The sequence below is a fragment of the Eretmochelys imbricata genome, chromosome 6, assembly GCF_965152235.1.
Source record: "Eretmochelys imbricata isolate rEreImb1 chromosome 6, rEreImb1.hap1, whole genome shotgun sequence".
NCBI classification, from domain to species: Eukaryota; Metazoa; Chordata; order Testudines; family Cheloniidae; genus Eretmochelys; species Eretmochelys imbricata.
In genome coordinates, this window is record NC_135577.1 from 83,682,792 (window position 1) to 83,710,183 (window position 27,392).

Here is a 27,392-nt window from a genome sequence, read left to right on the forward strand (position 1 = left end):
AGCAATTAGCACAGGGCAGAGAATGCTCACAGTGAAAACTCTAGTAAGTAGCTTGATGACCTCATCAGTGTCCTTTGGTCCCTCCTTGAGCTGCTTTCTGCAGCTGCTGTGATGGCTTCCTTCCTTGGCTGTTTGTTTCCTGCAGTTTCTTTCCAAAAAGGTACCTGACTGGAGGCAGGGATGGGCCATATGGGTCCTAGTGCCACCACAGAAGACATCTTCCCTGCAACATTCTGGTTGTGAGGTTTGAGTGTGCATTCTAGTGATCTAATATGGCCCTGTCAAGGTTCCTTCCCCACTCTGAACTCTAGGGTACAGATGTGGGGACCCACATGAAAGACACCCGAAGCTTATTTCTACCATCTTAGGTTAAAACTTCCCCTAGACACAAAGTCTTTGTCCTTGAATTAAGTAAACACTGCCACCACCAAGTGATTTAACAAACAATCAGGGAAAGGACGACTTGGAGTTCCTATTTCCCCAAAATATCCCCCCCAAGCCCTTACACCCCCTTTCCTAGGGAGGCTTGAGAATAAACAAGTTGAGCACAGACCAGCTTGGGTTTCTTAGGATCCTAGAAACCCAATCAGATTCTTAAAAAACAGAACTTTATTAAAAGAACAAAAAAAGGATAAGAGAACAACTCTGTAAGATCAGAATGGAAGATAATCTTACAGGCAGTCAGATTTAAAACATAGAGAATCGCTCTAGGCAAAACCTTAAGTTACAAAAAGACACAAAAACAGGAATACACATTCCCTCCAGCACAGCGAATTTACAAGCCAAACCAAAGAAAACCTAACACATTTTCTTGCTAGATTACTTACTAACTTTACAGGAGTTGGAGGGCTTGCATCCTTGATCTATTCCGGCAAAGATGTCACACAGACCAACAAAAGCCTTTTCCCCCCACCAGATTTGAAAGCATCTTGTCCCCTCATTGGTCATTTTGGGTCAGGTGCCAGCCAGGTTACCTGAGCTTCTTAACTCTTTACAAGTAAAAGGACTTTGTCTCCGGCCAGGAGGGATTTTATAGCACTGTATACAGAAAGGTGGTTACCCTTCCCTTTATATTTATGACAGGTCCCCATTATTATAGTGTCTGAATGCATCACAATCTTTAATAATCCTATTCAGACAACACCTCTGTGAAATAGGGAAGTACTATTATTACTATTTTACAGATGGGGAACTGAGGAACAGAAAGGCTAAGTGACTTGCCTACATCAATAGAGGAATGGAGAATTGAACCCGGGGAACTGATCCCTTCTGTACAGGCTCCCCCTTTCCAAAATTTTTTTAATCTACTTCCGAATGAACTTAAACCTTTCTTCATGTTTTTTTAAAGCAACAAAAATATGTATTATTCTCATCTTAAATATATTTAAAAAGAACTTCTGCTTTACACATTTTTACTACAATGAATCTTAAGTAATCATTAACAACAAAATATTTCAGATACATAGATGGGTCAGACATGTGAGAATGTTAGACTCATTTTTAATAACCAATGTATTACATGGGCTGGACAACACTTGTGTAAATTTACTGAAATAACATTTCTGTTTCTTCACATTCCAATCAATGTAAGCACATTATCACTTATAAATGAGAAATTCTACAGTTGTTGGAGAATACTATACATAAACTTGATCTTTCAAAATTCAACCATATGAGTGAAAGGTCCATTTGTATCCAGTTTTAACACCTGTCTGTTTCCATATGTGCCATACTTAACAACAACACCTGCTTCAGCACATTTCGTATTAGCAGCCAGTTCTTTTTCACACAATGTTACAAAATGGGAATAAAGCTCCATCCCTTTTTCTTTTTCAATGTTGGAATGATACTGCATATTTCTTCCCTTCAGTCTACCACCCAGCGTAGCTTGGGGTATTATTAATAAGTTGCCTGGTAAATCCAGAAGAGAAACATACTTTCCACTTTCAGTTTCACTTAATTTAACATTCAACAGTGTATTAACTGCAAAACAAAAAAAATCAAATAAAATACATATTAAAAATGTACTGTGTGTCTAAAATTAACCTTAAACCTACTATAACTGTGAAAAGCAATATATTAACAAATACTTCAGTCAGGATGGCTAAGAGAACGTATTCAAATAAAACATTTTAAAATGGTTCATTACAATGTCTATATTTGAACTTTAATAATCAAATTACATAGCAGAGCTGTGAAGAGAAATTTATATTCTAAGGTGAAAAAAAGCTGATTAATCAATCAATGCATACCAGGCAAATATTATATCTCCATACAGTTTATATTAACCACAGATTAGTACTTTCCATACTGAAGAAAGATTTTGTATATTGTGAAGAACATAGGAGATATCTGTATTAACTTGATTTATTAATACATCTGTGGACTTGATGGTTATTGTGCCGTGGCTAACTCTATGGAACCCTGACAGTTAATTCCAACTCCAGCTTTCACCAGGACTCCAGGAACATGGCTTTGCCTGGTGTTCAAATGGCCAATACACTGAATCTACTGTGGGGAGACAACTTCTGACCCCCTCTGGTGAAGAAGTGCATAAACCAGTTTAACCAGGTTCAGGAGCCCTGATGGAAATCTCACGAGATCCTCAGGCAGGAAGTCTTGAACAAAGGAACTTTGAAATGGATAAAAGACAGCCTAAGGGACACTGATTCGGGAGTCAGCCTGTCAGAGACGCAGAAGCTTATCTCACCAAGCCCCAGTATTAGGGTTGCCTGGGTTAAGTGGGGCCTACTTAAAATGGCAAAGAAAGGCTAAGTACAGGTAAGAGAATACATGTGCAGGCTTTTGTTATTTTTAATCCTTTTCTCTCTGATATATACCCCGGACCAATAAATAATACTTGTTTTGAAGTAGCTGTCCTGAGTCAGTGTAATTTCACACTAGTCACAAACTTCCAGAGAGAAGTCAACAGTCTGAGCCAAACCCTCTTGGGCCTGCTGAAGTAATATGGCTCGTAAACAGGGGGTAGTGCAGAATAGTCAATCCCATCTGAAGTGAGGTGAATGTGGGACTCCATTCTGAGAGAAGCGTAGTTGTAGGTCTGTCATTTGAAACAGGTGCCCACAAAGAGACTGTGGGAGAGGCCAAAAGTAGAGTTCATCCTTGACCCACGATATATACAAACAGGCGATCAGAATTCCATTTACCTTATACCCCTTTTTCCACAGTATGCTTATTATAGAACAGATCATCCCCTCATTTCTTTTCTCCCTGCTCTCCCCCACCCCACACATGGGATACAAGGATGGGAAACCCATATCATCCTTCTCCAAACCCATGTAAATTTCTCTGAGGGCTGATGTTTGAATGAGGTACAGGTGGGATTATGATCCAGAAACCAGATAGTCTTTTAAATAACTTTAAAATTCACATAAGGAAAATGTACTACTAGAAAAATTGCATAATTAATAAAACTGACACTGTGCCTACATGGGGAAGACCAGGGTTTCTCAAATTGGGGGTCCTGACCCAAAAGGGAGTTGCAGGGAGGTTGCAAAGTTATTTTGGGGTGGGGGGGTTGCAGTATTGCCACCCTTACTTCTGTGCTGCCTTCAGAGCTGGGCGGCCAGAGAGCAGTGGCTTGCTAACTGAAGACCCAGCTCTTCACATAGCAGCGCAAAGTAAGGGTGGCAATACCATACCATGCCATCGTTACTTCTGCGCTGCTGCTGGCGGTGGCTCTGCCTTCAGAGCTGGGCTCCTGACTAGCAGCCGCCGCTCTCCAGCTGCCCAGCTCTGAAGGCAGCACTGCTGCCAGCAGCAGCGCAAAGTAAGGGTAGCAGTACAGCAACCACCACTACAATAACCTTGTGACCCCCCCCACAACTCCTTTTTGGGTCAGGACCCCTACAATTACAATAGCGCGAAATTTCAGATTTAAATAGCTGAAATAATGAAATTTACAATTTTTAAAATCGTGAAACTGACCAAAATGGACTGTGAATTTGATAGGGCCCTAAAAATAACCTGTCAGGTCACTGGAGTCCCAATAAGGACAAGGATTGAATGGCTCACAAAGAATGAGCCATTCCTTAAATCACTGTCAGATTATGTTAGTGGGCAGTATGGGGAAACTTGTACTGCTGCTGCTGCCCTGGATGTATCAGTTTTGCTATGAAAAAGTATTTTGTTCTCCAGTGATAGCCCCATGGAATTTTCACAAGCACAACATTTCTTTTGTGTTATATTGTTTTAACACACACAAAGATTTAAACTTAGTTTAGGATCACAGAAACTTCATGCCCTCCCACACAGAACCCAGGACCTAAGAGAGATAATTCCACAGAATTCCTCTTCAGCAATTCTGCATCTGTGCTTTTGCACAGTGGGATCTTTCTGCTAGCATTAGCAAATAGCTTGAAATATTCTGTGACCACACAGTTTTGTCAAACTACTCGTATATCACCATTGTGCAAAAAATGCTCCTAAGCAAAGAGATAATTGTAATGCATGGGTAATCCATCCCGACTTCTAAAAACAGGGAAAGTGAAGAAATGAAACAGAAAATAAAGGATGAATAGGATGGTGACAGAGGAAAAAACACCATTACCAACTGACCTTATGCCTAGCATCTCCATCCTAAGGCAAATATTAAGACTTATGCTGTCAACTATATACCTAATATTTCTGATAAGAAAAGGGAAGGAAATAATTCTACCCAACTCCTTCTGCTGGCTCACGGTGCATCATCATTTTCAATATCCTGAATATACAGTCAGGTTGGTATTAAAATACTCCTAATTTATTAGGAACTGAAGGTCATGCAATGTGTCATTTGAAAGGTTATTTTCCCTAGATGTTCAGCTCCATCTTGGATCCAAGTCATTCCTTTAACATCCATATAAGTAATATGTCACACAAGGAACCATATGATCATAATGTATTAGATTTGCTAGCATGTTATTGTGATGGGGTATTCATTCCACACCTCACCTGAAAAGGTTAAGGTGGCAGGGAAAGGGTTAATTAACCTAACAGGCTCCCCCTGGGGAAGAATTAGGGTAGATAGCCAAGCCCTTAGAAGATGAAGCTCAGGTGAACAAGTGTATGCTGGGCTGGTACAAAACCAGCAGGCTGAGAACAAAAGGAGGCTGCAGGGGAAGTAGTCTGCAGTCACTACCTGGGAGGAGGGAGGTGTGCTTAGGCCTGGTCTACAGTACACGGTTATTTCGGAATTAGCCGAGTTACTTCGAAATAAAACTGATTCCGTCCACACGGCCAAACCATTTTTTTCGATTTAAAGGGCTCTTTAATCCGATTTCTGTACTCCACCTCGGCAAGTGGAGTAGCGCTAAAATCGAGATTACAGTTCTGGGTTACAGGTACCGTGGACGCAATTCGACGTTATTGGCCTCCGGGAGCTATCCCAGAATGCTCCCTTTCAACCGCTCTGGACAACACGCTCAACTCCGATGCACTACCCAAGTAGGCAGTAAAAGCCCCGGGAACTTTTGAATTTCTTGTTTGGTCACCATCAGCACAGGTGACCATCAGCACAGTCCACCAGCACAGGCGACCATGCAGAGTCCACCATCACAAGAGACCATGCAGTCCCAGATTCGCAGATGAGCTCCAGCATGGTCCAGACAGGAGGTACTGGATCTCATCGCATGTTGGGGAGACGAATCTGTTATGGCAGAACAATGTTCCAAAAAAAGAAAAGCAAATACGTACGCTAAAGTCTCCAGGGCCATGACGGAAATAGGCTACTCCAGGGACACAGAGCAGCGTTGTACAAAAATCAAGGAGCTCAGGCAAGCGTACCAAAAGGCCAGAGAGGCGAACAGGCGCTCTGGGTCACAACCCCATACATGCCGCTTCTACCTTGAGCTGCATGCAATTATGGGGGGTGACGCCACCACTACCCCACCACTGTCCGTGGACACCTGCAAGGGGGGAGTAGCATGGAGTGAGGAGGATGAGTTTTTGGAGGACAAAAGGAGGAGGAGGAAGACAGTGCACAGGCGGCAAGTGTGGAATCCGTTTTTCCCCCTAGCCAGGAACTATTCTTAATGCTGGAGCCAACAGCTTCCCCCCACTCCCAAGGCAGGCTCCCGGATCATGACCCTGGAGAAGGCACTTCTGGTGAGTGAGAGCTTGATCAGAGCCACGTGGTAGGGGGTAGGGGGAAACCCAGCTGCGCTGGGCTGTTCGTATTTAGTTTAAAGGGCTCATCCCCGCTCAGAGCCTCAACGGAGCCATGCGTTGTGGGGGAGGGGGGAGGGTATTGTGTGAAGCGATCATCCCAGAGAGCCCGCAGGTCCTCCTTTTATATGGCAAACCCACCAGGCATTGCTTGCTATGGGAAAGGGGGCCCAGCAGTTTGAAAGCATTGAAATGAATGCGGAAGACACAGAACCCTGTGTGCCCCTAGGGCTTACCATGGCTGCCTGCAAGCTGAGTTCTGTTGCCCGGCTGCATGTGATGGCTTACTCACACCAAAGTGGCAGGCACTTCAGTATAAGAGGCAAAATGCGACCTTGTACAGAAAGAACATGTGCTGTGTACTATGAATTGCCTGTTTCACTGAGAAACAGTGTCCCCTTTGTTCTCTAAAATGTATCTTTTAAAATACTACCCTCCCTTTTTCTCCTCCTGCAGCAGGTGCAAATGTTTCAACATGGCCCCTATCTACTCCATCCCAGAGGCTGGTCCAGATTAGAAAGTGGAAAAAACGAACTCGGGACGACATGTTCGCCGAGCTCATGCAATCCTCCCACACTGAGAGGGCCCAGCTGAATGTGTGGAGGCAAACAATTGCGGAGTCGCGTAAAGCGTTACAGGAATATGAAGAGAGGAGGGACACGCGTGATGAGAGCAGACAGGATGCTATGGTCAAGCTCATGGGGGAGCAAACTGACATGCTCCACTGTATGGTGGATCTAATGCGGGAAAGGCAGCAAGACCACAGACTGCTGCTGCAGCCCCTGTATAACCGCCCTCCCTCCTCCCCAGGTTCCATAGCTTCCTCACCCAGATGCCCAAGAACACCAGGCAGGGGGGAAGCTACGGGGACCCACACAGTCAACCCCAGAGGATTGCACAAGCAGCAGAAAGCTGGCATAGCTGAAATTTTGATTTGGTTTCTGGACTTCTCCTTCCTTCCTCCTCCGCCCTCCTAACCCAATACCCCCCCCCCATCTAGCTTCTGATTTCTCTCAATGTTTTGTGGAACAAATAACAAAGAATGGTTTTTAAACAATTGTGACTTTATTTCCTTTCATATATCTAGGGGGCAGGTAACTTTAAGAGAAACACACACAACTGTCACACCGTACCCTGGCCAGTCATGAAACTGGCTTTCAAAGCTTCTCTGATTTGTAGTGCGCCCTGCTGCACTCTTCTAATCGCCCTGTCGTCTGGCTGTGTGAAACTGGCCACCAGGTGAGTTGTCTCAACCTCCCACACCGCCATAAAAGTCTCCCCTTTACTCTCACAGATATTGTGGAGCACACAACAAGCAGCAATTGGAATATTGGTTGTGCTGAGATCTAACCGAGTCAGTAAACTGCACCGGCGCGCTTTCAAACGTCCAAACGCACATTCTACCACCATTCTGCACTTGCTCAGCCTACAGTTCAACTGCTCCTGACTACTGTCCAGAGTGCCTGTATACGGCTTCATGAGCCATGGCATTAAGGGGTAGGCTGGGTCCCCAAGGATAACAATAGGCATTTCAACATCCCCAACAGTAATTTTCTGGTCTGGGAAGTAAGTCCCTTCCTGCAGCTGTTCAAACAGACCAGAGTTTCTGAAGATGCGAGCATCATGTACCTTTCCTGGCCATCCCACATCGATGTCGGTGAAACGTCCCTTGTGATCCACCAGTCCTTGCAGCACCATGGAAACGTATTCCTTGCGGTCTATGTACTGGCCGTCCCGGTGTTCCGGGGCCAAGATAGGGATAAGCGTTCCGTCTTTCGCCCCGCCGCAGTTAGGGAACCCCAGCACATTAAAGCCATCCACAATGGTCTGCACATTTCCCAAAGTCACTACCCTTGATAGCAGATGGTCAATGATTGCGTTGGCTACTTGCATGACAGCAGCCCCCACAGTAGATTTGCCCACTCATGATTCCCAACTGACCGGTAGCTGTGCAAGCTTCCACAGGTCTATGGCCACTCGCTTCTCAACTGTGAGGGCTACTCTCATTTTTGTGTCCTTGCGCTTCGGGGCAGGGGACAGCAAGTCACAAAGTTCCATGGAAGTGGCCCTACGCATACGAAAGTTTCTCAGCCACTGGGAATCATCCCATACCTGCAACACTATGCAGTCCCACCAGTCTAAGCTTGTTTCCTGGGCCCAGAATTGGCTTTCCACAGTATGAACCTGGCTCAATGCCACCATGATCTCCCAATCGCCACATGCCGTGCTTCTAGGAATGTCTGTGTCCATGTCCTCATCAGTATAGTAATTGCGCTGTCGTTGCTTCCTCGGCCGGTTTTGCAGGTACTGCACATACTGCTGGATAATGCGCAAGGTATTTACAATGGTCAAAACTGCAGCGGAGATCTGAGCGGGCTCCATGGCTATGGCGCCTGCATGGGTAATCCTGGAAAAAGAGCGCGAAACATAGGAGAACAGAGTGGCAGCAGAAGAGGTGCTGTTCAGTTCATGATAGCTGCAAAAAGGCAGGAAATGGTTGTCTTCTGTAGCTTTCACGGAGGCGGGAGCTCAGGACAAACAACATGGAGAAGCTCGGTAGCGCGGCAAGAGCAGGAGAGCAGACTTGGCGGTGGAAGCTGTGCTGCTCAGTTCACGATGGCCGAGCAGAGTTGGCAGCAGAAGTGTTTGATGAGGAAGAAAAAGAGTAGATACTAGAGATTACATAGGAAGACGAGAGCAGGAGAGCAGCGGTGCACGGTCTGCTGAAAGCAGTATGGCGTCTGCACGCCAAAAAGGCCTGAAACGATTTTCTGTCATAGCTTTCATGAAGGGAGGAGCGACTGACGACACACACCCAGAAACACCCGCGAGAATGTTTTTGCCACATCATGCACTGGGAGCTTAACCCAGAATTCCAATGGGTGGCGGGAACTGTGGGATAGCTACCCACAGTGCACTGCTCCGACATTCGATGTTAGCCTCGGTACTGTGGACGCACTCCGCCGAATTCACGCGCTTTAGTGGGGACACAGAAGACCAAATGTATAAAATCATTTCAGAAAATTCGAATAGAATAATTTTGAAATAATTTCATACTGTAGACGTACCCTTAGGCACTCCGGCAAGAACCTGAAAGACGTGAAATAGCCACAGGGAGAAGAGGGTGCTCCACTAGTAACCTTGCGGGGCCAGAGCTAGAAGAGAATATAGGAAGGAGCACAGGAAATAGTAATGGGGTCTGGCAATAAGCAGACTGTGGTTACTGATCAGAAGGTCCTTGTACTGGAACACAGTAGTGGGTGGGTCCTGGTTCCCCTACCTGCCACTGGCATAGTCCTGAATTAGAGGACAGTCTGAATTAGAGGATAGTCCTGCATTAGCCTGACAGTCAATCCTGAGACACTTTGATACACCCTGAAGGGGAAACGCATATAATGACCTGGGCAGAAGGCCAAGTCACAAAGAGGGAGCACGGCGAGTCCCAGAGAACAAAAGGGACCGTGGTGAGAGAAAATAATGAAGAGGGTATCAGATCTGAACAAAGCTAATCCCCTGAGCAGCCAGAAGGCACCTTCACAGTGAGAGAACCCCATTACAGTTATTAACCAGAATAAAATCAGTTTACATTGAATATACCCAATCTTCCAACAGGGTCCACCACTAGTGCATGGACACAAGATGAGATGCAGACACCTGTCAAATGGACTGAGGAAGAAAAACTCGGCTCACAGGCAGGGAGCTTGATGTCATCAAGCTTGATGGCCTTCTATACAGAGTTTCTATACAGAGCTACTGCCAAAACAGTCACTGAAAGGAGGACAGCAATGGAGACTCATGACTGGGGAGATACAAGGTAGAACTCAGAATAAAATTACCAGCTCCGAATAATTTCAGTGTGGAGTAAATTTTGCAATTTACAGGTTCTCATTTACGAAGTTTCTTTTGAAAGATATTGTTCTTATTGCTCTCTCCAGTCAGACCTCAAACTGGGCCTGATTCTGTAGCTTCTTCATGCATTTAGCTGCTGGATAAACAAGCCCATTGTTTTTTGCTTATCCCTTATTGTAAGAATACCAATAATAAAACATACCCATTTTTGGAATTAGTTCCTCACTGGCTCCTTTGAAGAAGCATATGTAGATAACCAGTCCTCTTTGGATCTACGAAAGATTGCACACACAAAAAAAAAAAAAGAAGAAAAGTATTGTGTATATGTTTATATATCTGTATGGTACTTACTAATGTAATTAAGACAATCCATTATCTGTACATTAACCCAAATTTAATTGCAATTTACAATATATTAATACACAGGCTAAAATTAAAAGCAGATATAGAATTCTTCCTCATGCTGGGATCCAATGGCACAGAAACAAGTCCACTGCATGGTGAATGGGGGAAACCCAGAAGGGGTTACGGAATAAGATGTTGTGAAACAAGAGTATTTGGGTGATGGAAAACTCATTTAATTTCAGAGCCTCTTCAAGCAAGTCTGTCTAGGAGATGGGAAACCCCTGATTTCAAAACTGAGCAGTCCAAGATCGTTCGCCTTGGAATGCAAGTAAATTAGGGTGGAACTACTGATATCTGTTCCTAGAAGGCTATGACAAGACATTCCTATGAACTGGATACGGTGGGCTGGCCTAACAAGCCATTATACCTGAAACTCACTTGTTATAGAAACAGAACAGCAAACCAAACTAAACAGATTTCAACCCAGACCTAACAAATGGAAGTGGGTCATGGATTTTGGATAACAGCTAGATATATTACACATATTGTGAGCCGGAACATTAGAACTCTATTGACTCCAGACCAGACTGAGCTCATAGTGGAGGAGTTAAGGAAGTTACAAGCTTCCCTTGCTGCCATATGGGAGACACATTGGCTGGGCACAGGAAAGCTGAGAGTTGGAAACTACACTTTCCTTTATTCTGGACACTCAAGTGGGCAAATTAATCATAGAGATGGTGTTGCTACAGCAGTGAACAAGAGAATAGTTACTTCAACAGCTGGAAACAATGTCTGAGCGGATTGTCATAATAAGATTTACTACTACAATAAACTATGCATAATTGTGATCCGCTGTTATGCACCAACAGAAACAGCAAACGAGGAAGAAGAGGATGTGTTTTATCAGCAGCTAGACAGCAATGTAGATGAGATTTCTTTGATTATGGGAGAGCTGAATGCAAAAGCTGGTAGCAGACATGGTAAGCAAATGAACAGTGCTGGACCACATGGCATGAAGACAGGAAATGATAATGGGGAAAGATTAAGAACTTGCTATGAAATGCACAGTCTAATTATTGATTGTACTTTGCTTCCTCACAAAGACATGCACAAGACTACATGGAACTCACCAGATGGTCAAATCAAAAACCAGATTTGATCACATTATTATCAGTAAAAGGCATAGTCAAACATTGTTGGAGGTTAGGTTCTATAGAAGTGCTGAGTGTGGCAATGATCATGAGTTACTAATGACAAAAGTTAAGATTAAGTTAAAGTCCAAGAAGAAGATGGGTGCAACTGGAGCCAAATTTGATCTTGACAAATTAAAGGGTAGCTCTCTGAGGGAAGCATACAAGGTGATGGTTGGAGGATGTTTCAGAATGTTAATTTGTAATGATGAAGAAATGTCACTGCAGACCAGATGTGAAATATACAAGAAAGCAATGCAAAATACAGCAGAACTACTGCTGGAAGGCGTAAGCAAACAAGGAAAAGCTGAACAAGCAATGAAACAAGAAAATTACAGGAAAAGTGTAACCAAGCCGAGACTACTGGAAAAGCAGAGGTAAAAGCTTTATGCAAAGGGGTGAAGAAATCACAAAGACTGGACAAGAAATAGTTTTGGAAAGAAGAGGCTCAATAACTCGAGGAGGCATCAAGAAAACAAGATATGAAAACAATAGACAAAAAGGGTAAGTTGCATGGAAACATCAGCTCAACATGCAAGCAGTAAAATAAGCTACTGGTGGACTGACAAAAAATACTCAAGTCATGCCGGAAGTATGGAAGGAGCATTTTGATAAAGTGCTAAGCACTGCAGATCATTCAGCTGCAAGCATTCTAAATGTGCTAGATGAACAAGGCAGCTGGTAAGGCAGAACGGATATCAGCACTGAATTACCATCAGAAGAAGATATAGAAAGAACAGTGAAACAGTTAAAAATAGGAGTAGACAATATAACATCTGAGTTGGTAAAAGTTGGCAGGACAAGTGCTATCACAAAATTAGGAAAAAAACGTTACTAGTTGTGGGAGCAACAGGAGATGGCAGATGACTAGCTAAAGGTAATAGTAACAATCTTAAACAGAGGAGATCCTAACAATCCAAATAATTATAGAGGTGCAAGCTTATTGTCAGTATTGGGAAGAATCATGATTAAAGTAATTTTCAACAGATAAAGGGTAAGTAGTAGGCAAGGAACAGGCCAATGTTGCATTGATCAGATATCCACGCTCCAATAGTTGACGGGAAAAAGTCAGAAAGGGGATTAAAGAGTTTGCTGTTTTCATTGAGTGCATGAAGGCATATGATTTGGTTTGGAGGGAAGCATTATGGAAAGTAGCAAAATCATATCAAGTTCCAGATGAGATCACTACAATTACAATAGCTATGTATGAAGACTCCTGCAGTGTGGAAAATTAAGCAACTGGTTTAAGTAAAAATTTGGTGTAAGACAAAGGGGCATGAAATCACTGTCACTTGTCATCATGTTCTTAAACTGGACATTAGGACTATTACCCGAATTGGAAGACATGAGATTGGACAATCTATTTAAACTCCTTAACCTATACAGAGGACAACAACTGGCAGACACATTTGAATTAACGATGATACTCTTTGCTACATTGGAAAACTGGTGTAATCAACTTGGCCTTACAATAAATGCCAAGACGACAAAGTGGTTGCATCTTGGAAAAGGGACAAGGGAATGAGTGTTTAAATGCGGCAGCAGTGGAGTCATGGAACAAACAGAATCTTATATGTACCTAGGAATCTTGATCAGTGTTGGTGGTTCCATGAAGGATGAGATTAAAAAGAGATGTGCCATACTCACAAGTGCTGCACAGGAACTAATGAACTTATGGACTGATGAAAGCATTATATTTGGTACCAGAGTGAAAATTTATCAAACTGGTACCCTAACAGTACTACTCCATGGTCTGGAAGCAGCTGCATTACATGAAATAGACATCAGAAGACTAGGGACACAACAGAGATGACAGTGCTTTGAAAGAAGCAGTTCTAAAGTGGAATGATTTTAAGACAAATGAAGTTAGAGAGTAGGGTGTGAAATCAGGGTATAGGACTGACTACAATCAAAAAGATTACAATGGTAGGCACACTGCAGAAGCCAAACAGATGGTAGGATAGCAAAGAAAATAATGTAAAAATAACCAAGGTGAGTTTGACCTAGAGGCCAACCACTCACTAGACACCGGGACATTATATGCTGGGACATGACCAGGCTGGGCTTAATGGAGAACAAGCCATGGACAGATATGAATGGTGACACTGTGTATTCAAAGATGCTCTGAAATGAAAATAAGCAGCAGAAACAATTCATACCTAATGGATTTGATTACTTAATTTCAAGGCAGAAAATATCCAAAGCTTTTCTCCTGTCAAACATGCAAATAAGTCACTTTCAGTTTAAATATGAATTAATTTTCATTTGAAATGTGATAATCACGGTAATGGCTAATTTAGTAATGTCCTATACCTCCGGACATTAACATAATATTCAATCACATCACAGTTTTGTAAAAACACTCTCAGATTGTTAAACACAGAGACCAATATCATGACAGAATATTTAAAACTATTGAGAACATAAATTTTGTGTTAGTAATAATTTACTGGGTCTTCGTTTTTTTATTTTTGTGTTGGAGAGCATGTAAGTGGTAACATTATAGTAAGAAACACAAAGGCAGAAATTCATTACTGCCCTCTAAAGAAATGTTATGCTAAGGGATTCAGCTCTTTCCATACTTTTTGCTGTGGAGTGACTGGCTTTTGCCTCATCTTGAAATACCAGTGAAATGCCTAGGGAAGATAAAAGAGCAGTGATCACTGAAAATACACTTTATGGCTGGAAGGGACCTGCTAGTTTATATAGTACAATTCCTCACGCAAATTCCTCTACTGGATGTTGCTCTTTCACAGATTTAGGTTAAATAATTTAAAACCTGAAATAAGAGATTTATTTAAACAGCATAACATTCTTGGAAAGGTTTAAATCACAACATATTGTAGTTTATCCCTCTTTTCTGAATATGTAAAAGGACACAGTCAACAATCATATTTCCCTCTGAAACTTTATCTATTCTTGTTACAACAAATCCCTAAGATTACTATAATGGAATGATAAGGAAAAAATATTTATGTTAATTTACTTTGTGCCTAGCCAATTTTGCTGTTTTCCTTGTACTCAGATGCTGATTCTGTAATATGATTCATGCAGGTGGATTTCTGCACCCACAGAGCCCCAACAATTTCAATGGTGCTCTACATGAGTGCAGGGGTCAGCCTGCACACATCACATTGCAGTGTGAGGGCCTTATTTTCTCTGTTATTTATGTGGTTCTTTTGCAAGGGGAGAGAAACATTTTAAAAGCAGTTGTAAAATTATTCTAAAGCAACAAAAACTGGTAGCGGATGGATTCAGGGGCGGGTATAGAACATGAATTTACTTTTAACTCTGTCTTTAAATTTATATGTCTTTTAAACATGTGAGCACTTCCACCTCTCTTTTTTTGTCTAAGTGCCTATGCCACACCTTTTTGGACTTTGTGTTTCAGCAATCTTGTCTTAGAGGCTACAAAATGATTGGGACCGGTACACCTGAGTTAATCTAGCAAAAGTGCTCACTGACAATAACACATATCACCACAGAGTCTTGCAGTACTTTCACAATTATTTGAAAGTCATTTGTGTCCATTATTTGTGTCAAGTGCCACAGCCTAGCATACGTCAATGCTTTAGCTCAAGCCAAGTCTTACAGGATACAGGCCTGTAGGCCTCTTGCATGACAGCCCTTGCATATGTTGCATATAATGCATAGATGGAGCTGCAGAAAGGGGAGGGAGTTAGGTCTATAGCAACTGCCCCAAGGGGAAACTGAGGCACCCCTACAATATTCAGAGGAAACATGAAAAACATTCCCACTTCATCACAATAATCAGGGATGCAGGCCCATGCTCTGCATGTCCTGAAACCATCCTTTGACTGTCAGATGCTGGGAGTCGACAATGGGATAGTTCAATGAGTCATTGCCTGGTCTGATCATTCCCTTAGAAGCACCTAGCATTGGCCACTTTCACAAGACAGGATACTAGATTAGACGGAGGATTGGTCTGACCACCAATATTTACACCATTGGTGGACTGACTCAAAACAAAGTTTTGACAATAGGCCAGAAATTCAGTTAGAATGGAAGTCAGATGATCCAACAGAATAAACATCTGCTCTCAAAATGAGAAGAAAAAATTAGAATTAAAAATTCAGGGAATCCCAGCAGCAGATAAAACAACTTGGGAAACTGCTTAGAGACTCTATGCATTCAGATACAGTGATAAGGGATTCTTTGTTTCTAAGGGAATATATATAAAATGTTTCACTGAATTAGGTCTCAGAGATTATCTACACTGGCAAGTTAAAGCGCTTTAACTTGCTGGCTCAGGGGTGTGAAAAATCACCCCCGAGCGCAAGTTTGAATGCTTTAAAGCGCTAGTGTGGTCAGGCTTGACTCCCAGTGCTGGGAGCTAATCTCCTCGTTGAGGTGGATTACCAGGAGCACTGGCACCCGTGACCGCTTTGAAAATTGTAGTGTCGACATAGCCTCAGTAGGTTAGATCAGACAAAGAGGAGATGCATTGACTAGGCATTAGAATGCCTGTGACTTTAAGAACGCAGCCCTGTGCCTTTAAGAACGCAGCTCTGGGAAGCCGATGCTGAGAGGTGCTGTCTGTGAGAGGGGAAATAAAAAAGCCCCTTTGCCCCCCACCATTTTGGCAAAGCACTGGTGTGTCAGTCCTACTGGGGTAACTGTTACCCCCTGTGCCCCTGCCTGGGCTGGGTTTCGCCCTCTGTCACCCTCTGCCAGCGCCTCACCACCAGCTTAACTCCTGCTCCTCCCCCCAGCCCTGATTTTGCCCTTTAGCCCCTCTCCTAATCCTGTCTCCAGCTGCTTGACCCGCCCCCCCACCAGTCAATTTCCACCCCCTGCTCTGACCCTGGGCACCCCCCTTCTCCGATTTGCCCCCTTTGCCACTTTTTAACCCCTGTAAATAGCAGTCAGCAGATTTTTACGGCTAGTAAGGGCAGGGTGAAAGGCAGTGGGTTCAGCACATGTTACTGGGCATGCTCAGTTCGTCTGTCCACTTTGTTCAAATAAAAAAGCCTCTCGCCCCCCGCCCCCAACAAACTATTTTGCAAAGCACTGGTGTCTCAGTGCCACTGGGGTAACTGTTACCCCCTATGCCCGGTTTTGCCCTCTGACACCCTCTGCCAGCGCCTCACTCCTGGGCTTAACTCTGCCGCCTCCTCCTCCCCATCCCTGATTTTCCCTTTAGTCCCCCTCCTAATGCTAATGCCTCCAGCTGCTGACACCCCCCCCACCAGTAAATTTCCACCCCCTGCTCCGCCCCGCCCCCTCTGCCACTTTTTAACCTCTGTCAAAAGCAGTCAGCAGAATCCTAGGGGTGTCAGGGCAGCGGCTTCAGCAGATGAACTGAGCATGCTCAGGACACCGTCAGTCGCACATTCCTACGCAGCGCAGTGGCCCACGTTGCACCGGTCCCCAAGGAGCCGAGCCAGGCCGGGCAGGCGCGTGGCTTCCCTCGGAAACCCCGCGCAGCAGGGCTGGGGGCAAACAGCGCGGAAGCGCCGAGCGGGCTCAGCCGGGAGAGAGGCGCTGTCCCTGCCGCGGCAGCCCGGAAGGAGAGGCGCGATGGCCCGGCCGCTGCGCACGTTACCTCCACCCACTCGGCCCCGGAGCCCGGCTCGGCGGGCTTCACCTGCAGCCGGGAGGCCAAACACTGCTGCAGAAGAGCCCGTGCGCGGGGCGGCGCGCTGGAGGCGGCCATGGCTGGCAGCGCCGGCGGGGAGACTGGGCAGCGCGGGCTAGGCCAGGCAAAGGCAGGCACCGCCCCGCAGCCGCGCCCGGAACCGGCGCTGACCCGGGAAGGCGTGGGGGCATCGGCCAGTGCCGGGGGCAGCTCCGCCCCGCTCCTCTCCCAGCTGCGGGAGGTGCGGAGCGAAGAGCCTCGTTCGGGCCCCGCCCAGAGGCCGGAGTAGCCGGCTGGGATGGGGCCCTAGGGTCGAGCCGCAGGTGCTGGGTTGCTGCAGCGTGGCGCAGTTCGTGGAAGCGGGGAGGTGATCCAGGACCGGCCTCGCCAGCCAGGGCTCGACAGTTTCCGTGAAATTTCTCCCGGGAACCGTGGCTTTATTTTGTTTGGGGGGGATGCATGGAGAAGTGAAAGAATTTATTTGAGCATAAGCCTTCGTGAGCTACAGCTCACTTCATCGGATGCATGATGGGTAAAAACATCACTTCTTCAGGTGCATCTGAAGTGAGGTTTTTACCCACGAAAGCTTATGCTTAAATAAATCAGTTAGTCTTTAAGGTGCCACCGGACTTGTTGTTTTTGTAGATACAGACTAACAGGACTACCCCCTGATATTTGACTATCTAATCTCCTTCCCGAGCAGGTGGGTGTGGCCCTCCTCTCTCCTGGTTCCTGGCTTGAGTTTCCTAGCCCCCATCCTTAGGGTTGCCACCTAGAAGATGTAGAAAAAAAGCCACTCATCACCCTGCCACACCAACAAAAAGGATCTGTGAGCTGACTGCAGCTAATTATCACTAAAATGTTTTAAATCGGGTTCTCAAACTACTGGGCATGCCTCCCAAGGGAGGGGTGGGAGTATGCCCAGAGGCACCAGCTGTGTGTGTGTTTTTTTTTTTTTTTTTAAAAGAGCTCTGGTTGCCAGTCCTGGGTGGCTGAAGCTCATGCAGAAGGCGGACTGTGCATCCTGGAGGTGGGGATAAAGGGAACAGTTGGAGCTTCGCAGCCTCAGGGCTGACAGCTGCAGTCCCATCACCAGGGATCAGGCTGTTGAGCTTAAGCTGATGGCTGGACATCCACAAGGAAATGTCAGTAAGGCTGAGATTTTAATTTGGGCTGAAGGAGACAGGTCATGAGTGAAGAAGTAGATTTGTGAGTCTTAGACATCTTTTTTTTTTTCTGCTACGTAGAATTAAGTTCACCTGTAATAAATTATTCTGTTCAATCCAAATAAAGGTGAAAACTGATATTTTTCCCAGAGAATGTATTTATGTATGTTGTTGCCTCCAGGCATATAATTAAGTTCCATTAGTACTAATATGACCAATATGTATATAGCATAGCCCTAAAATTGAAGCCATGTAAGAGCTGCCTTTTAAATGATAAGGAATGGAAAATATGCTCACTTAATATTGTCCTTCAGTGGGAAAATAGTATATGCTAGAGAATAGCATGCTGGTTAATTTCTGCGAGGAGAAGGGAGACAAGTAATTACTGAACTAAATATTACGTATGTCTGCTCTGATTTCCAATAAACATTGTCCATGATTGATTGTGTTTCATTTGGTTAGAACATGCCTTTTTAATGTTGCAGCTGCTGACAGCATGCAGTGAGTGGAAATGAACAAAAGGAAGTGATAGGTTTCAGAGTAGCAGCTGTGTTAGTCTGTATGCCACAAGTACTCCTGGTTTGTTTGTCTTTTTTAAAGGAAGTGATGTTAGATACAAAGTATGGGAAAGAATTAAGATCAACAAATTAAAAATGTATACAATTTTCACATGTTTCCACTTGCTTCCAGGAAAATTTGGAAGCATTCTAATAATTTCTAGGTCTCTGCCAGGTTCCCACCTATCCTAATAGTCACAGGACAGTCCCTAAAATAACAGAGCGGTTCTGCATTCCTCAGACCCTTAAAGTGGGACTGTCCAAGTTCTGATCTGTATCAGATCCAAGGCACTTGGGCCCCAATCCTCCCTTGAATTCCCTCCCAAAAGTAACTCTCTGAGTAGATGGAGCCCCAGAAAAGTCAGTGGGGCTCAGTGTGGGCACAGAGGTCCACCTATGCAGAGCTCATTCCAGGATCAGGACTTTTATTGGCTTCATTTTACCCAGAATAATTACAACACTGTGTAATAAATTTGTAACCTGTATGAGTGCTTACAAGGGACAGATGTTTATTACCTGGCCCCAGTCACGTGATATGGGCCAAGGTTATGTATCTATCACATGTCAAGGGCCAGTATGCACTAACTAATGGCTACAATACAGCCTTGGGGTGGATTCACTTTCATATTATTTAAAAGGTATCAGTCTCTTTTACATAGGGACATCTTGCCGCAATGGCATTCTGCAAAAGCAACCTTCTGTGAATGAGAAGGAAATCAGTCAAGGCAGTTGGTGTTTGTATTAAGCAGAGGAAGGATGAATGAAGTGTTCACTCCTTTAGCTGTAGGGCTTTAAGAATCAGCTGTGTTTAAATAAAATATCTTCTGTTAATTTACTGGGAAGCTGTGTCCCTTTACTCATTAAGTAGAACTTGATTAAGTAGATATCCAATAAAGTCCTTTTCCTTACAATAATTTATTTGTAATTTAAAGGGATTGTTACAGAGAATATACAGACATGTCGTGTAAAATGGATGTAATAAAGGGATAACAGTCCATTTATTGCCTTGGTAATAGTCAATCAAGCTGGTATTTAATACAATACATTCATCTGGAAACAAGTTGCAAGTAGGCATGCAGGTGAGCCAATATATATAGAGTTTGGTGTGGTATTATTATTCATGAGTAGAGATTTCCAGAGTTGGTGTGGCTGTGTTGTATTTCCCTTGAAAGACAGATTTATTTTGTGTTAGTATATTCATTTGGATTTAATTGTGTTGGCCTGTTTTTGGTTTTGTTTTGTTTTTTAGCGAGCTGCAGATTTCATATAAATCTGCTACAGCTCATCTTTCTATGAATTTACCCTGGGATTATCAGATTTGGGTAGTAATTTGTTCTAAGTTGTATATTTCTTTTATCTTGTCTGGCCACATCTTTTTGGGAGCCATAAAATGGTGACACATTTCTTAGCAATTTGTTAACTTCTTAATAGATGTAATTCTCTAGCAATCTGAAGGGTATTTCTCACTATAAAGTAAATTAGATTTTCATCAGATATCGCATTAGAGGCATTTTGCAGGTTATTGTGTATGTAGACTAGTGATTTTGGATTTGAGAGCAGTCCCAGAAAATTTGAGGGGATAGTGTCCTGTCTGCCAACAGCTTCTCCAGCAGAGATTTGGAGTGTTTAGAACAATTTGATTACTGTAACTAGCATGCAAAAAAAATTTCTGGTTCATTTCTGATTCTTTTATATTCAAATCTTATCTGAGAAAAGGATATTGTGGTGGTGGTGTTAACCACTCTTTGCAAGGGAAATTTAGTTGAGTCTTTAAATGATTTTAAGTACACAGGTTCCCAAAGGAAGGGTTTATCTCATTTGAGACTTAAACACGCTATTTTTATTTAATTACTTTTTCATGTAGTAGCTCACAGCCTTTAATATCCTATGATTAGTTCTCTACTCACTTTGCTTGAGCCTCTTAGTATACTCATTTAACTCTTTAGCATCAACAGAGTTTGACTAATAAGAGGATATGACAATAATGGGTCAGTGACTTCAGAGGAGTTACACCAGGGACAAATTGGAGCTAATATTATAAACAATAATAATTAGTGGTAATGATTAGTTCTTGAGCTCATACGCATGCTTATTTTAGGCACACGCTGCCTGAAAGTAGATCTGTATCTAGCCATCTGTGTATGCAAAGCCTGAATTGCATGCACACAGCTGAGAATACATGAATGAAGTAGGCACAACTGCACACCTACTTAGTGTGACAGGTTCCCCCCGGGGTGCCACCTGGAACTGGGGTACCACTGAGCCCCCTGGCCCATCCTCTCACACTATACTGCTATGACAAGCTGCAAAGCCCTCCAGCCTGCACTTTCACCAGCATACATTTACATACAGGTACGGGGACACTCCACTGCAGTTACATGCAGGCTCTTTGACCAGTCCCTGCATAGAAAGGCTACAGTTAAGGCAGCTCCGCAGGCGTGCACCCCCTCTGGAGTATAAACCCAAAATTATACAGTCTTGCGCTGCACAGGGAACTGTACAGCGTAAAAAAATAAAATTAGTCTCCTCCCTCAATGTGGAGAGGAATATACAATAGCCTTTTGCCCCTGAGCTAAGATTCCTGTACACTTCACTCTAAATCACGATTTAGATAAAGCAAAAACAAGTTTATTAACTACAAAAGATAGATTATAAGTGATAGCAAACAGATCAAAGCAGATTACATTGCATATAAACAAAAAAAGCAAACTAAGCCAAATACAGTATATAGACTGGATACGCGTAGCAGATTCTCACACTTGGAGATAATACAAATCTGCAGCCTGCTTGTAAGGGGCAAGCTGCACTTGCTTTACAGCTTGGAATCCCCAGGTGTTTCATTTAGCCTGTGTCCAGCACTTCCCCCAATTGTCTTTGTTCCTCAGGTGTTTCCAGGAGTCTTCTTGGGTGGGAAGTGAAGAACCTCAGGCGATGTCACTCCCTGCCTTATAGCTTTTGCATAGGGGGGGAACCCTTTGTTCCAAAGCTTGGTTCTCAGACCAGTCTGTGCAAAAATACTGACATCCCAAGATGGAGTTTAGAGACACGTGGTCTCATTACATGTCCTTGTAGAGTCATAGCAGCCATTACTAGCAGACTTTCTGTAGCATTCACAGGAACGCTCACCAGGTGGGAGATAAGCTTCTCCTAAGGCCTATTGTTTTTTCCTAATGGCTAATTGCCCTGAATAGGCCCTTCCCCACCCACTATCTAGACAGGGGCAGGCAAACTTTTTGGCCTGAGGGCCGCATCGGGTTTTGGAAATTGTATGGAGGGCTGGTTAGGGGAGGCTATACCTCCCCAAACAGCCAGGTGTGGCCTAGTCCCCACCCCTCTGTTTCTCACCCCCTGACAGCCTCCCCCAGGACTCCTGCCTCATCCACCCTTCTCCCTATCCCCTGACTGCCCCCGGAACCCTCACCCCTGACTGCCCCCTGCTGCCCCATCCAACCCCTCCTCTCATTCCTGACTGCCCCCTGGGACCTCTGCCCAATCCAACCACCCCTTCTCCCTGACCGCCCCCAGAACCCCTGCCCTTGACTGCCTGCTGCTGCCCCATCCAACCCCCCCTCCCCTTCCTGACAGCCCCCCTGGCACCTCTGCCCCATCCAACCACCCCTTCTCCTTGTCCCCTGACTGCTCCTGGAACCCTTGCTCCTGACTGCCAACTGCTGCCCCGTCCAACCCCCCCCTCCTTCCTGACTGCCCCCCCCCAGGACCCCTGCCCCCATTCAACCCCTCCATTCCCTGCCCTCTGACCGCCCCAACCCTATTCACACCCCTGCCCCCTGACCACCACCCCAAATTCCCCTGCCTTCTACTCAACCCCCCTGCTCCCTGCCCCCTTACCACGCTGCCTGGAGCACCCGTGGTTGGTGGCGCTGCAGCCACGCTGCCCGGCTGGAGCCAGCCACGCCACCGCGCAGCACAGAGCACCGGGTCAGGCCGGCCTCTGCAGATGTGCTGCCCCAGGAGCTCGCAGCCCCACCGCCCAGAGCATTGCGCTGGTGGCGCAGTGAGCTGAGACCGCGGGGGAGAGGGAACATCGGGGCAGGGGCCGAGGCTAGCCTCACAGGGGCCGGGCAGGAGGGTCCCACAGGCCGGATGTGGCCCGTGGGCCATAGTTTGCCCACCTCTGATCTAGACTGAAAGCATCGTGTCCAGTAGGCATTACCCAGGTATAACTCCATTTGAAATACAGTTACATAGTCAATGTTCATAATTTCAGACACAAAAATGATACATGCATACAAATAGAATAATCATATTCAGCAAATGATAACATTTCCAAGGACACCTTACATGACTTATCCTGCATAACATACATAATAATTATATCTTAATCATATCACAATAATATCACCGTGAAGAATATGGGATGCAGTGTCACACCTAGTTTAACAAACTGTGGCCATATAGAGAATGGTTATTTACCTTTTAGTAACTGTGGTTCTTTGAGATAGCGTCTTTGGGTCCTTCTCTAGAAGACTGATAAGCAGTGCTCCATCTGAAGGCTGCCACTAACTAAAAAGGTGACTGAAAGAGTGCCCTACCATATTTGACTTTTGATGTTGTGGCCAGGTTGAGGGCATAGTGTTTAACAAAAGCAAGGGATTACTCAATGTAGCTGCCTTGGAAATCTCAGCTCTGGGGATGTTTCTAAAGCATGCAGAGAAAGCAGCCTGTGCTTCAGTACAATGTTAATGTTTGTAGGAAGATGTGTAATAGCCATGTGATAGCAGATGGAAATACACTTCGTAATCCATTTAGAAATTCTTTCAGAGGAGATGACCTTGACCTTTAAAAACCTTTAAAAACACCAGAGATAGCAACAAAAAGACAGGGCATCTGTCGGAAAGGCTTTGTCCTATCAAGATAATATAATGTCCAAGGTGCGGAGTTTCTTTTTCCCTGGAAAGAAATGAGGTTTTGGAAAGAAAATGGGTAAAATAATAGATTGAGTCAAATTTAAATGACACAATTTTGAGAATAAATTTTGAATGAGGTTTTGACAGAACCTTGTCTGTGTGGAATATTGGGTATGGGGGTCAGCCATGAGAGCTTGTAGTTCACTTACTTACGGTTAACATATGGTGACTAAGATGACTATCTTGAGAGTGAGGTGGTGTAGAGAACAGTCAATGGGAGGCTAGAAGGGAGGTTTGAATAGAAGAAGGACCTAGTTCAAAGCTATGACAACTTTCCTAAGAGACCTGCCTTGGATCAACCAATCATCTAGTTATGGGTAGATATGATATCCCACAACTAGCTAGGCATTTCATGAAGACTCTTGGTTCTGTGGAAAGAGCACATTGTAGAACCTTGTACTGGTAATAATTGGGCACTACTCTGAATTGCTGGTACTTCCTGTGTGCCAGCTGGTTGGCAATGTGGAAGTATGTGTCTTGAAGGCTGAGAGCCACAAGCCATTGTTGTGCCTGAAGGGAAGAGATGATGGAGGCAAGTGTTACCATCCTGAGTCTGAGACTCCATATGTATTTGTTCAGTCTTCTCAGTTCTAGGAAAGGCCAAGACCCCCTTTTTCCTTCAGGATAAGGAAATATTAGGAAATCCAGAGGCACCCCTTCTATAGCTCTGAGTCACAGCCAGGAAGCCACTTCTGCTTTGGGTTGGTTTTTGTGAGAAAGTTCCCAGAAGATGGAGAAGGATGGTTAAGGCCTGAAATTGGATGGAATCCATGGGAGACAACTTTCAGCACCCATCTGTCCATGTGAGCATGCTCAGTAGTAGCCAAACAACAAATCTGGTGGGGGTACATGACCCTGCATGCCCCTCACACATCACCTCATTCCAAGTAGTTAGCCAAAAGTTGGGGTCCTGAGGGTTGTTTCTGTTAGGAGGAGAAATTAGTGATGGAGAGTCAACCCTGACAAGGTCTGAATTGGCCCTACCTGTTAACCCCAGGACAGACTGCAGATGGAGGAGAGCCAGGGCTGATAAGCTGTAATTGATGATGAAGCCCAGCTGGGCAGAGACAGGCTGTGTTGATATAAAACCAGGAAGTGGCAAGTAAGAAGGAGCTGCAGGAAGAAACAGTACAGCCATGTCCTAGAGAGGGATCCAGAATACAGATTCTGGCAAGAACCTGAGGAAAACGTGAAGTAGCTACAGGAGATTCCACTGGTTAAAACCCAGCATGGGCAAGAAAACAGTGAAAGGAAGGTAAGAAAGAGCCTGAGGAAACAGCAACAGGTCTAGGATTATTAGTCATAGGGTTGCTGAGCTGGAACCTGGAGTAGTGGGCAGACTCAATTTCCCCTACCAGTTGCTGGGGAAGTGGCACAGTGGAACAGAAGACTTCCGGAGACAGATCATCCAGGGGCATTTTGATATCCTGGGAAGGGCCAAACAAAAAAAGGAAGCATTCTGAGTTATAAAGAGGAAGCAATCAAGCCCAGAAAGAGTTGGAGAGACAGGGCAAGCAACCAAAGGAGAGGGCGTCAGACTGGTCAAGAGCTAATCCCCAGAGGCAGCCACAAACAGGCATCACAGCAATGAGTAGTAAACCCTGTTACATGGAGTTAAGTATTTGACACATTCCTGTTTATTTACAAAGAATGTGCATAAAACTCTGTTTCTCTGTACATAGTAGGACTTAATAACTGGAGACAGTTTCTCTGCTCATATTTCCAAGCCTCTGTCCTGCCAGTGCTTTACCCAGAAGCTCTCTTAACTTTTTCACAGGGTCATGCTACAAGTCCTTCTCTGGCTGGCTGTGGCTTTCTGCTGCCTTTTACACCTCTGTTTCCATGGTGCTTCTCTTTCTCTGTTTCACAAGTGCGCGTGCACACACACACACAATGGTATCCATTAAAAAACATAAAGGGCGGGAGTTCTCAGAACCTTGGAAAACCCCTTGGGCTGGATGGCTCAACTCCTACTCCAGCCTTATTTGTAGTTTGGGTGGAGGCTCCAGTTGTTTCAGCTGTCTATTCCATAAAGGAGCTCAATTGCTTTTTACATTTATCCTGAATGAAGGACAGGTGTTACACCCCCTAGCATCAATAAGGGTTTTGCCCAGTCTTACAGCATAACAGAAAAAGTAAGCTGGCATCCAAAAGTAGGGTTTAGGGATGGCTCTTCACAATTCAAACTTCTTGTGTAAAACTTGCTGTCCGGAAGCAGATGAAGACTAGCCAATCACTGGGGAAGTTGATGGTCTCTTCTGAGAGAACCTCAGCTTCTTCCTGGGTGAGTACTCAGAAGACCATTGCTGAGGGTGGGTGGGTATCTTGTGCCTATGATAATGGTGGCAAACCAACTGCCAGCATATGCCAAGACTCCTAAGCCTTGACTGAACACTGACAACTATGTATCTTGCAATTAGTCTGACTCACCTGTGTGTTTTCATAGATACTAAGGTCAGAAGGGACCATTATGATAATCTAGTCTGACCTCCTGCACAACACAGGTGTCATAAATATAAAGGGAAGGGTAATCACCTTTAAAATCCCTCCTGGCCAGAGGAAAAAATCCTTTCACCTGTGAAGGGTTAAGAAGCTAAAGGTAACCTCGCTGGCACCTGACCATAATGACCAATGAGGAGACAAGATACTTTCAAAAGCTGGGAGGAGGGAGAAAAACAAAGGGTCTAGGTCTGTCTGTGTGATGCTTTTGCCGGGGACAGAACAGTAATGGAGTCTTAGAATTTAGTAAGTAATCTAGCTAGGTAAGTGTTAGATTATGATTTCTTTAAATGGCTGAGAAAATAGCTGTGCTGAATAGAATGAATATTCCTGTATGTGTGTCTTTTTTGTAACTTAAGATTTGGCCTAGAGGGATTCTCTATGTTTTGAATCTAATTACCCTGTAAGGTATTTACCATCCTGATTTTACAGAGGGGATTCTTTTTACTGTTTCTTCTATTAAAATGTTTCTTTTCAAGAACTGAATGCTTTTTTCATTGTTCTAAGATCCAAAGGTTTGGGTCTGTGGTCACCTATGCAAATTGGTGAGGATTTTTACCAAACCTTCCCCAGGAAGTGGGGTGCAAGGGTTGGGAGGATTTTGGGGGGAAAGACGTTTCCAAACAACGTTCTCTCAGGAACCCAGATAAAGTTTGGTGGTGGCAGTGGAAGTCCAAGGGCAAAGGGTAAAATAGTTTGTACCTTGGGGAAGTTTAACCTAAGCTGGTAAAAGTAAGCTTACGAGGTTTTCATGCAGGTCCTCACATTTGTACCCTAGAGTTCAAAGTGGGGAAAGAACCTTGACAACAGGCCACAGAATCTCCTCCACCCACTCCTGCGAAAAGACTCTCACCTATGTCTGAGCTATTGAAGTCCACAAATCGTGGTTTAAAGACTTCAAGGAGCAGAGAATCCTCCAGCAAGTGACCCATGCCCCATGCTACAGAAGAAGGCGAAAAATCTCCAGGGCCTCTTCCAATCTGCCCTGGAGGAAAATTCCTTCCTGACCCCAAATATGGTGATCAGCTAAACCCTGAGCATATGGGCAAGATTCACCAGCCAGATACCCAGGAAAGAATTTTCTGTAGTAACTC

At 44.5% G+C, this 27,392-nt stretch overlaps 1 protein-coding gene across 3 annotated transcripts; it reads right to left on the reverse strand.

Annotated features, from left to right (window-relative positions):
- Positions 1 to 1,483: 1,483 nt before the first annotated feature.
- Positions 1,484 to 17,354, reverse strand: DTD2 (D-aminoacyl-tRNA deacylase 2). Of its 3 annotated transcripts, XM_077819006.1 has the most exons (4): positions 17,116 to 17,354; positions 14,132 to 14,185; positions 10,217 to 10,286; positions 1,484 to 1,983 (listed from the first exon to the last, which is right to left on the reverse strand). In XM_077819006.1, exons 1-4 carry the CDS (start codon positions 17,224 to 17,226, stop codon positions 1,658 to 1,660), a joined length of 561 nt encoding a protein of 186 aa, XP_077675132.1. In that variant the 5' UTR covers positions 17,227 to 17,354; the 3' UTR covers positions 1,484 to 1,657. The 3 variants fall into 3 exon arrangements, with proteins under 3 accessions (XP_077675132.1, XP_077675134.1, XP_077675133.1); XM_077819008.1 differs by lacking the exon at positions 14,132 to 14,185 and having other exon boundaries at positions 17,158 to 17,354; XM_077819007.1 differs by lacking the exon at positions 14,132 to 14,185.
- Between the last annotated feature and the right edge of the window lie 10,038 nt (positions 17,355 to 27,392).

Bases quoted from the DNA above. Each gene is read 5' to 3' on its own strand.
- DTD2 (XM_077819006.1), bottom strand. From the start codon at position 17,226: ATGGCCGCCTCCAGCGCGCCGCCCCGCGCACGGGCTCTTCTGCAGCAG. The intron at 10,287-14,131 runs GTATGGAAAGAG...AATCTTTCGTAG, and splicing joins CAGTCACTCCACAGCAAAAA to ATCCAAAGAGGACTGGTTAT. The intron at 1,984-10,216 runs GTATGTTTTATT...TTTGTTTTGCAG, and splicing joins GGAACTAATTCCAAAAATGG to TTAATACACTGTTGAATGTT.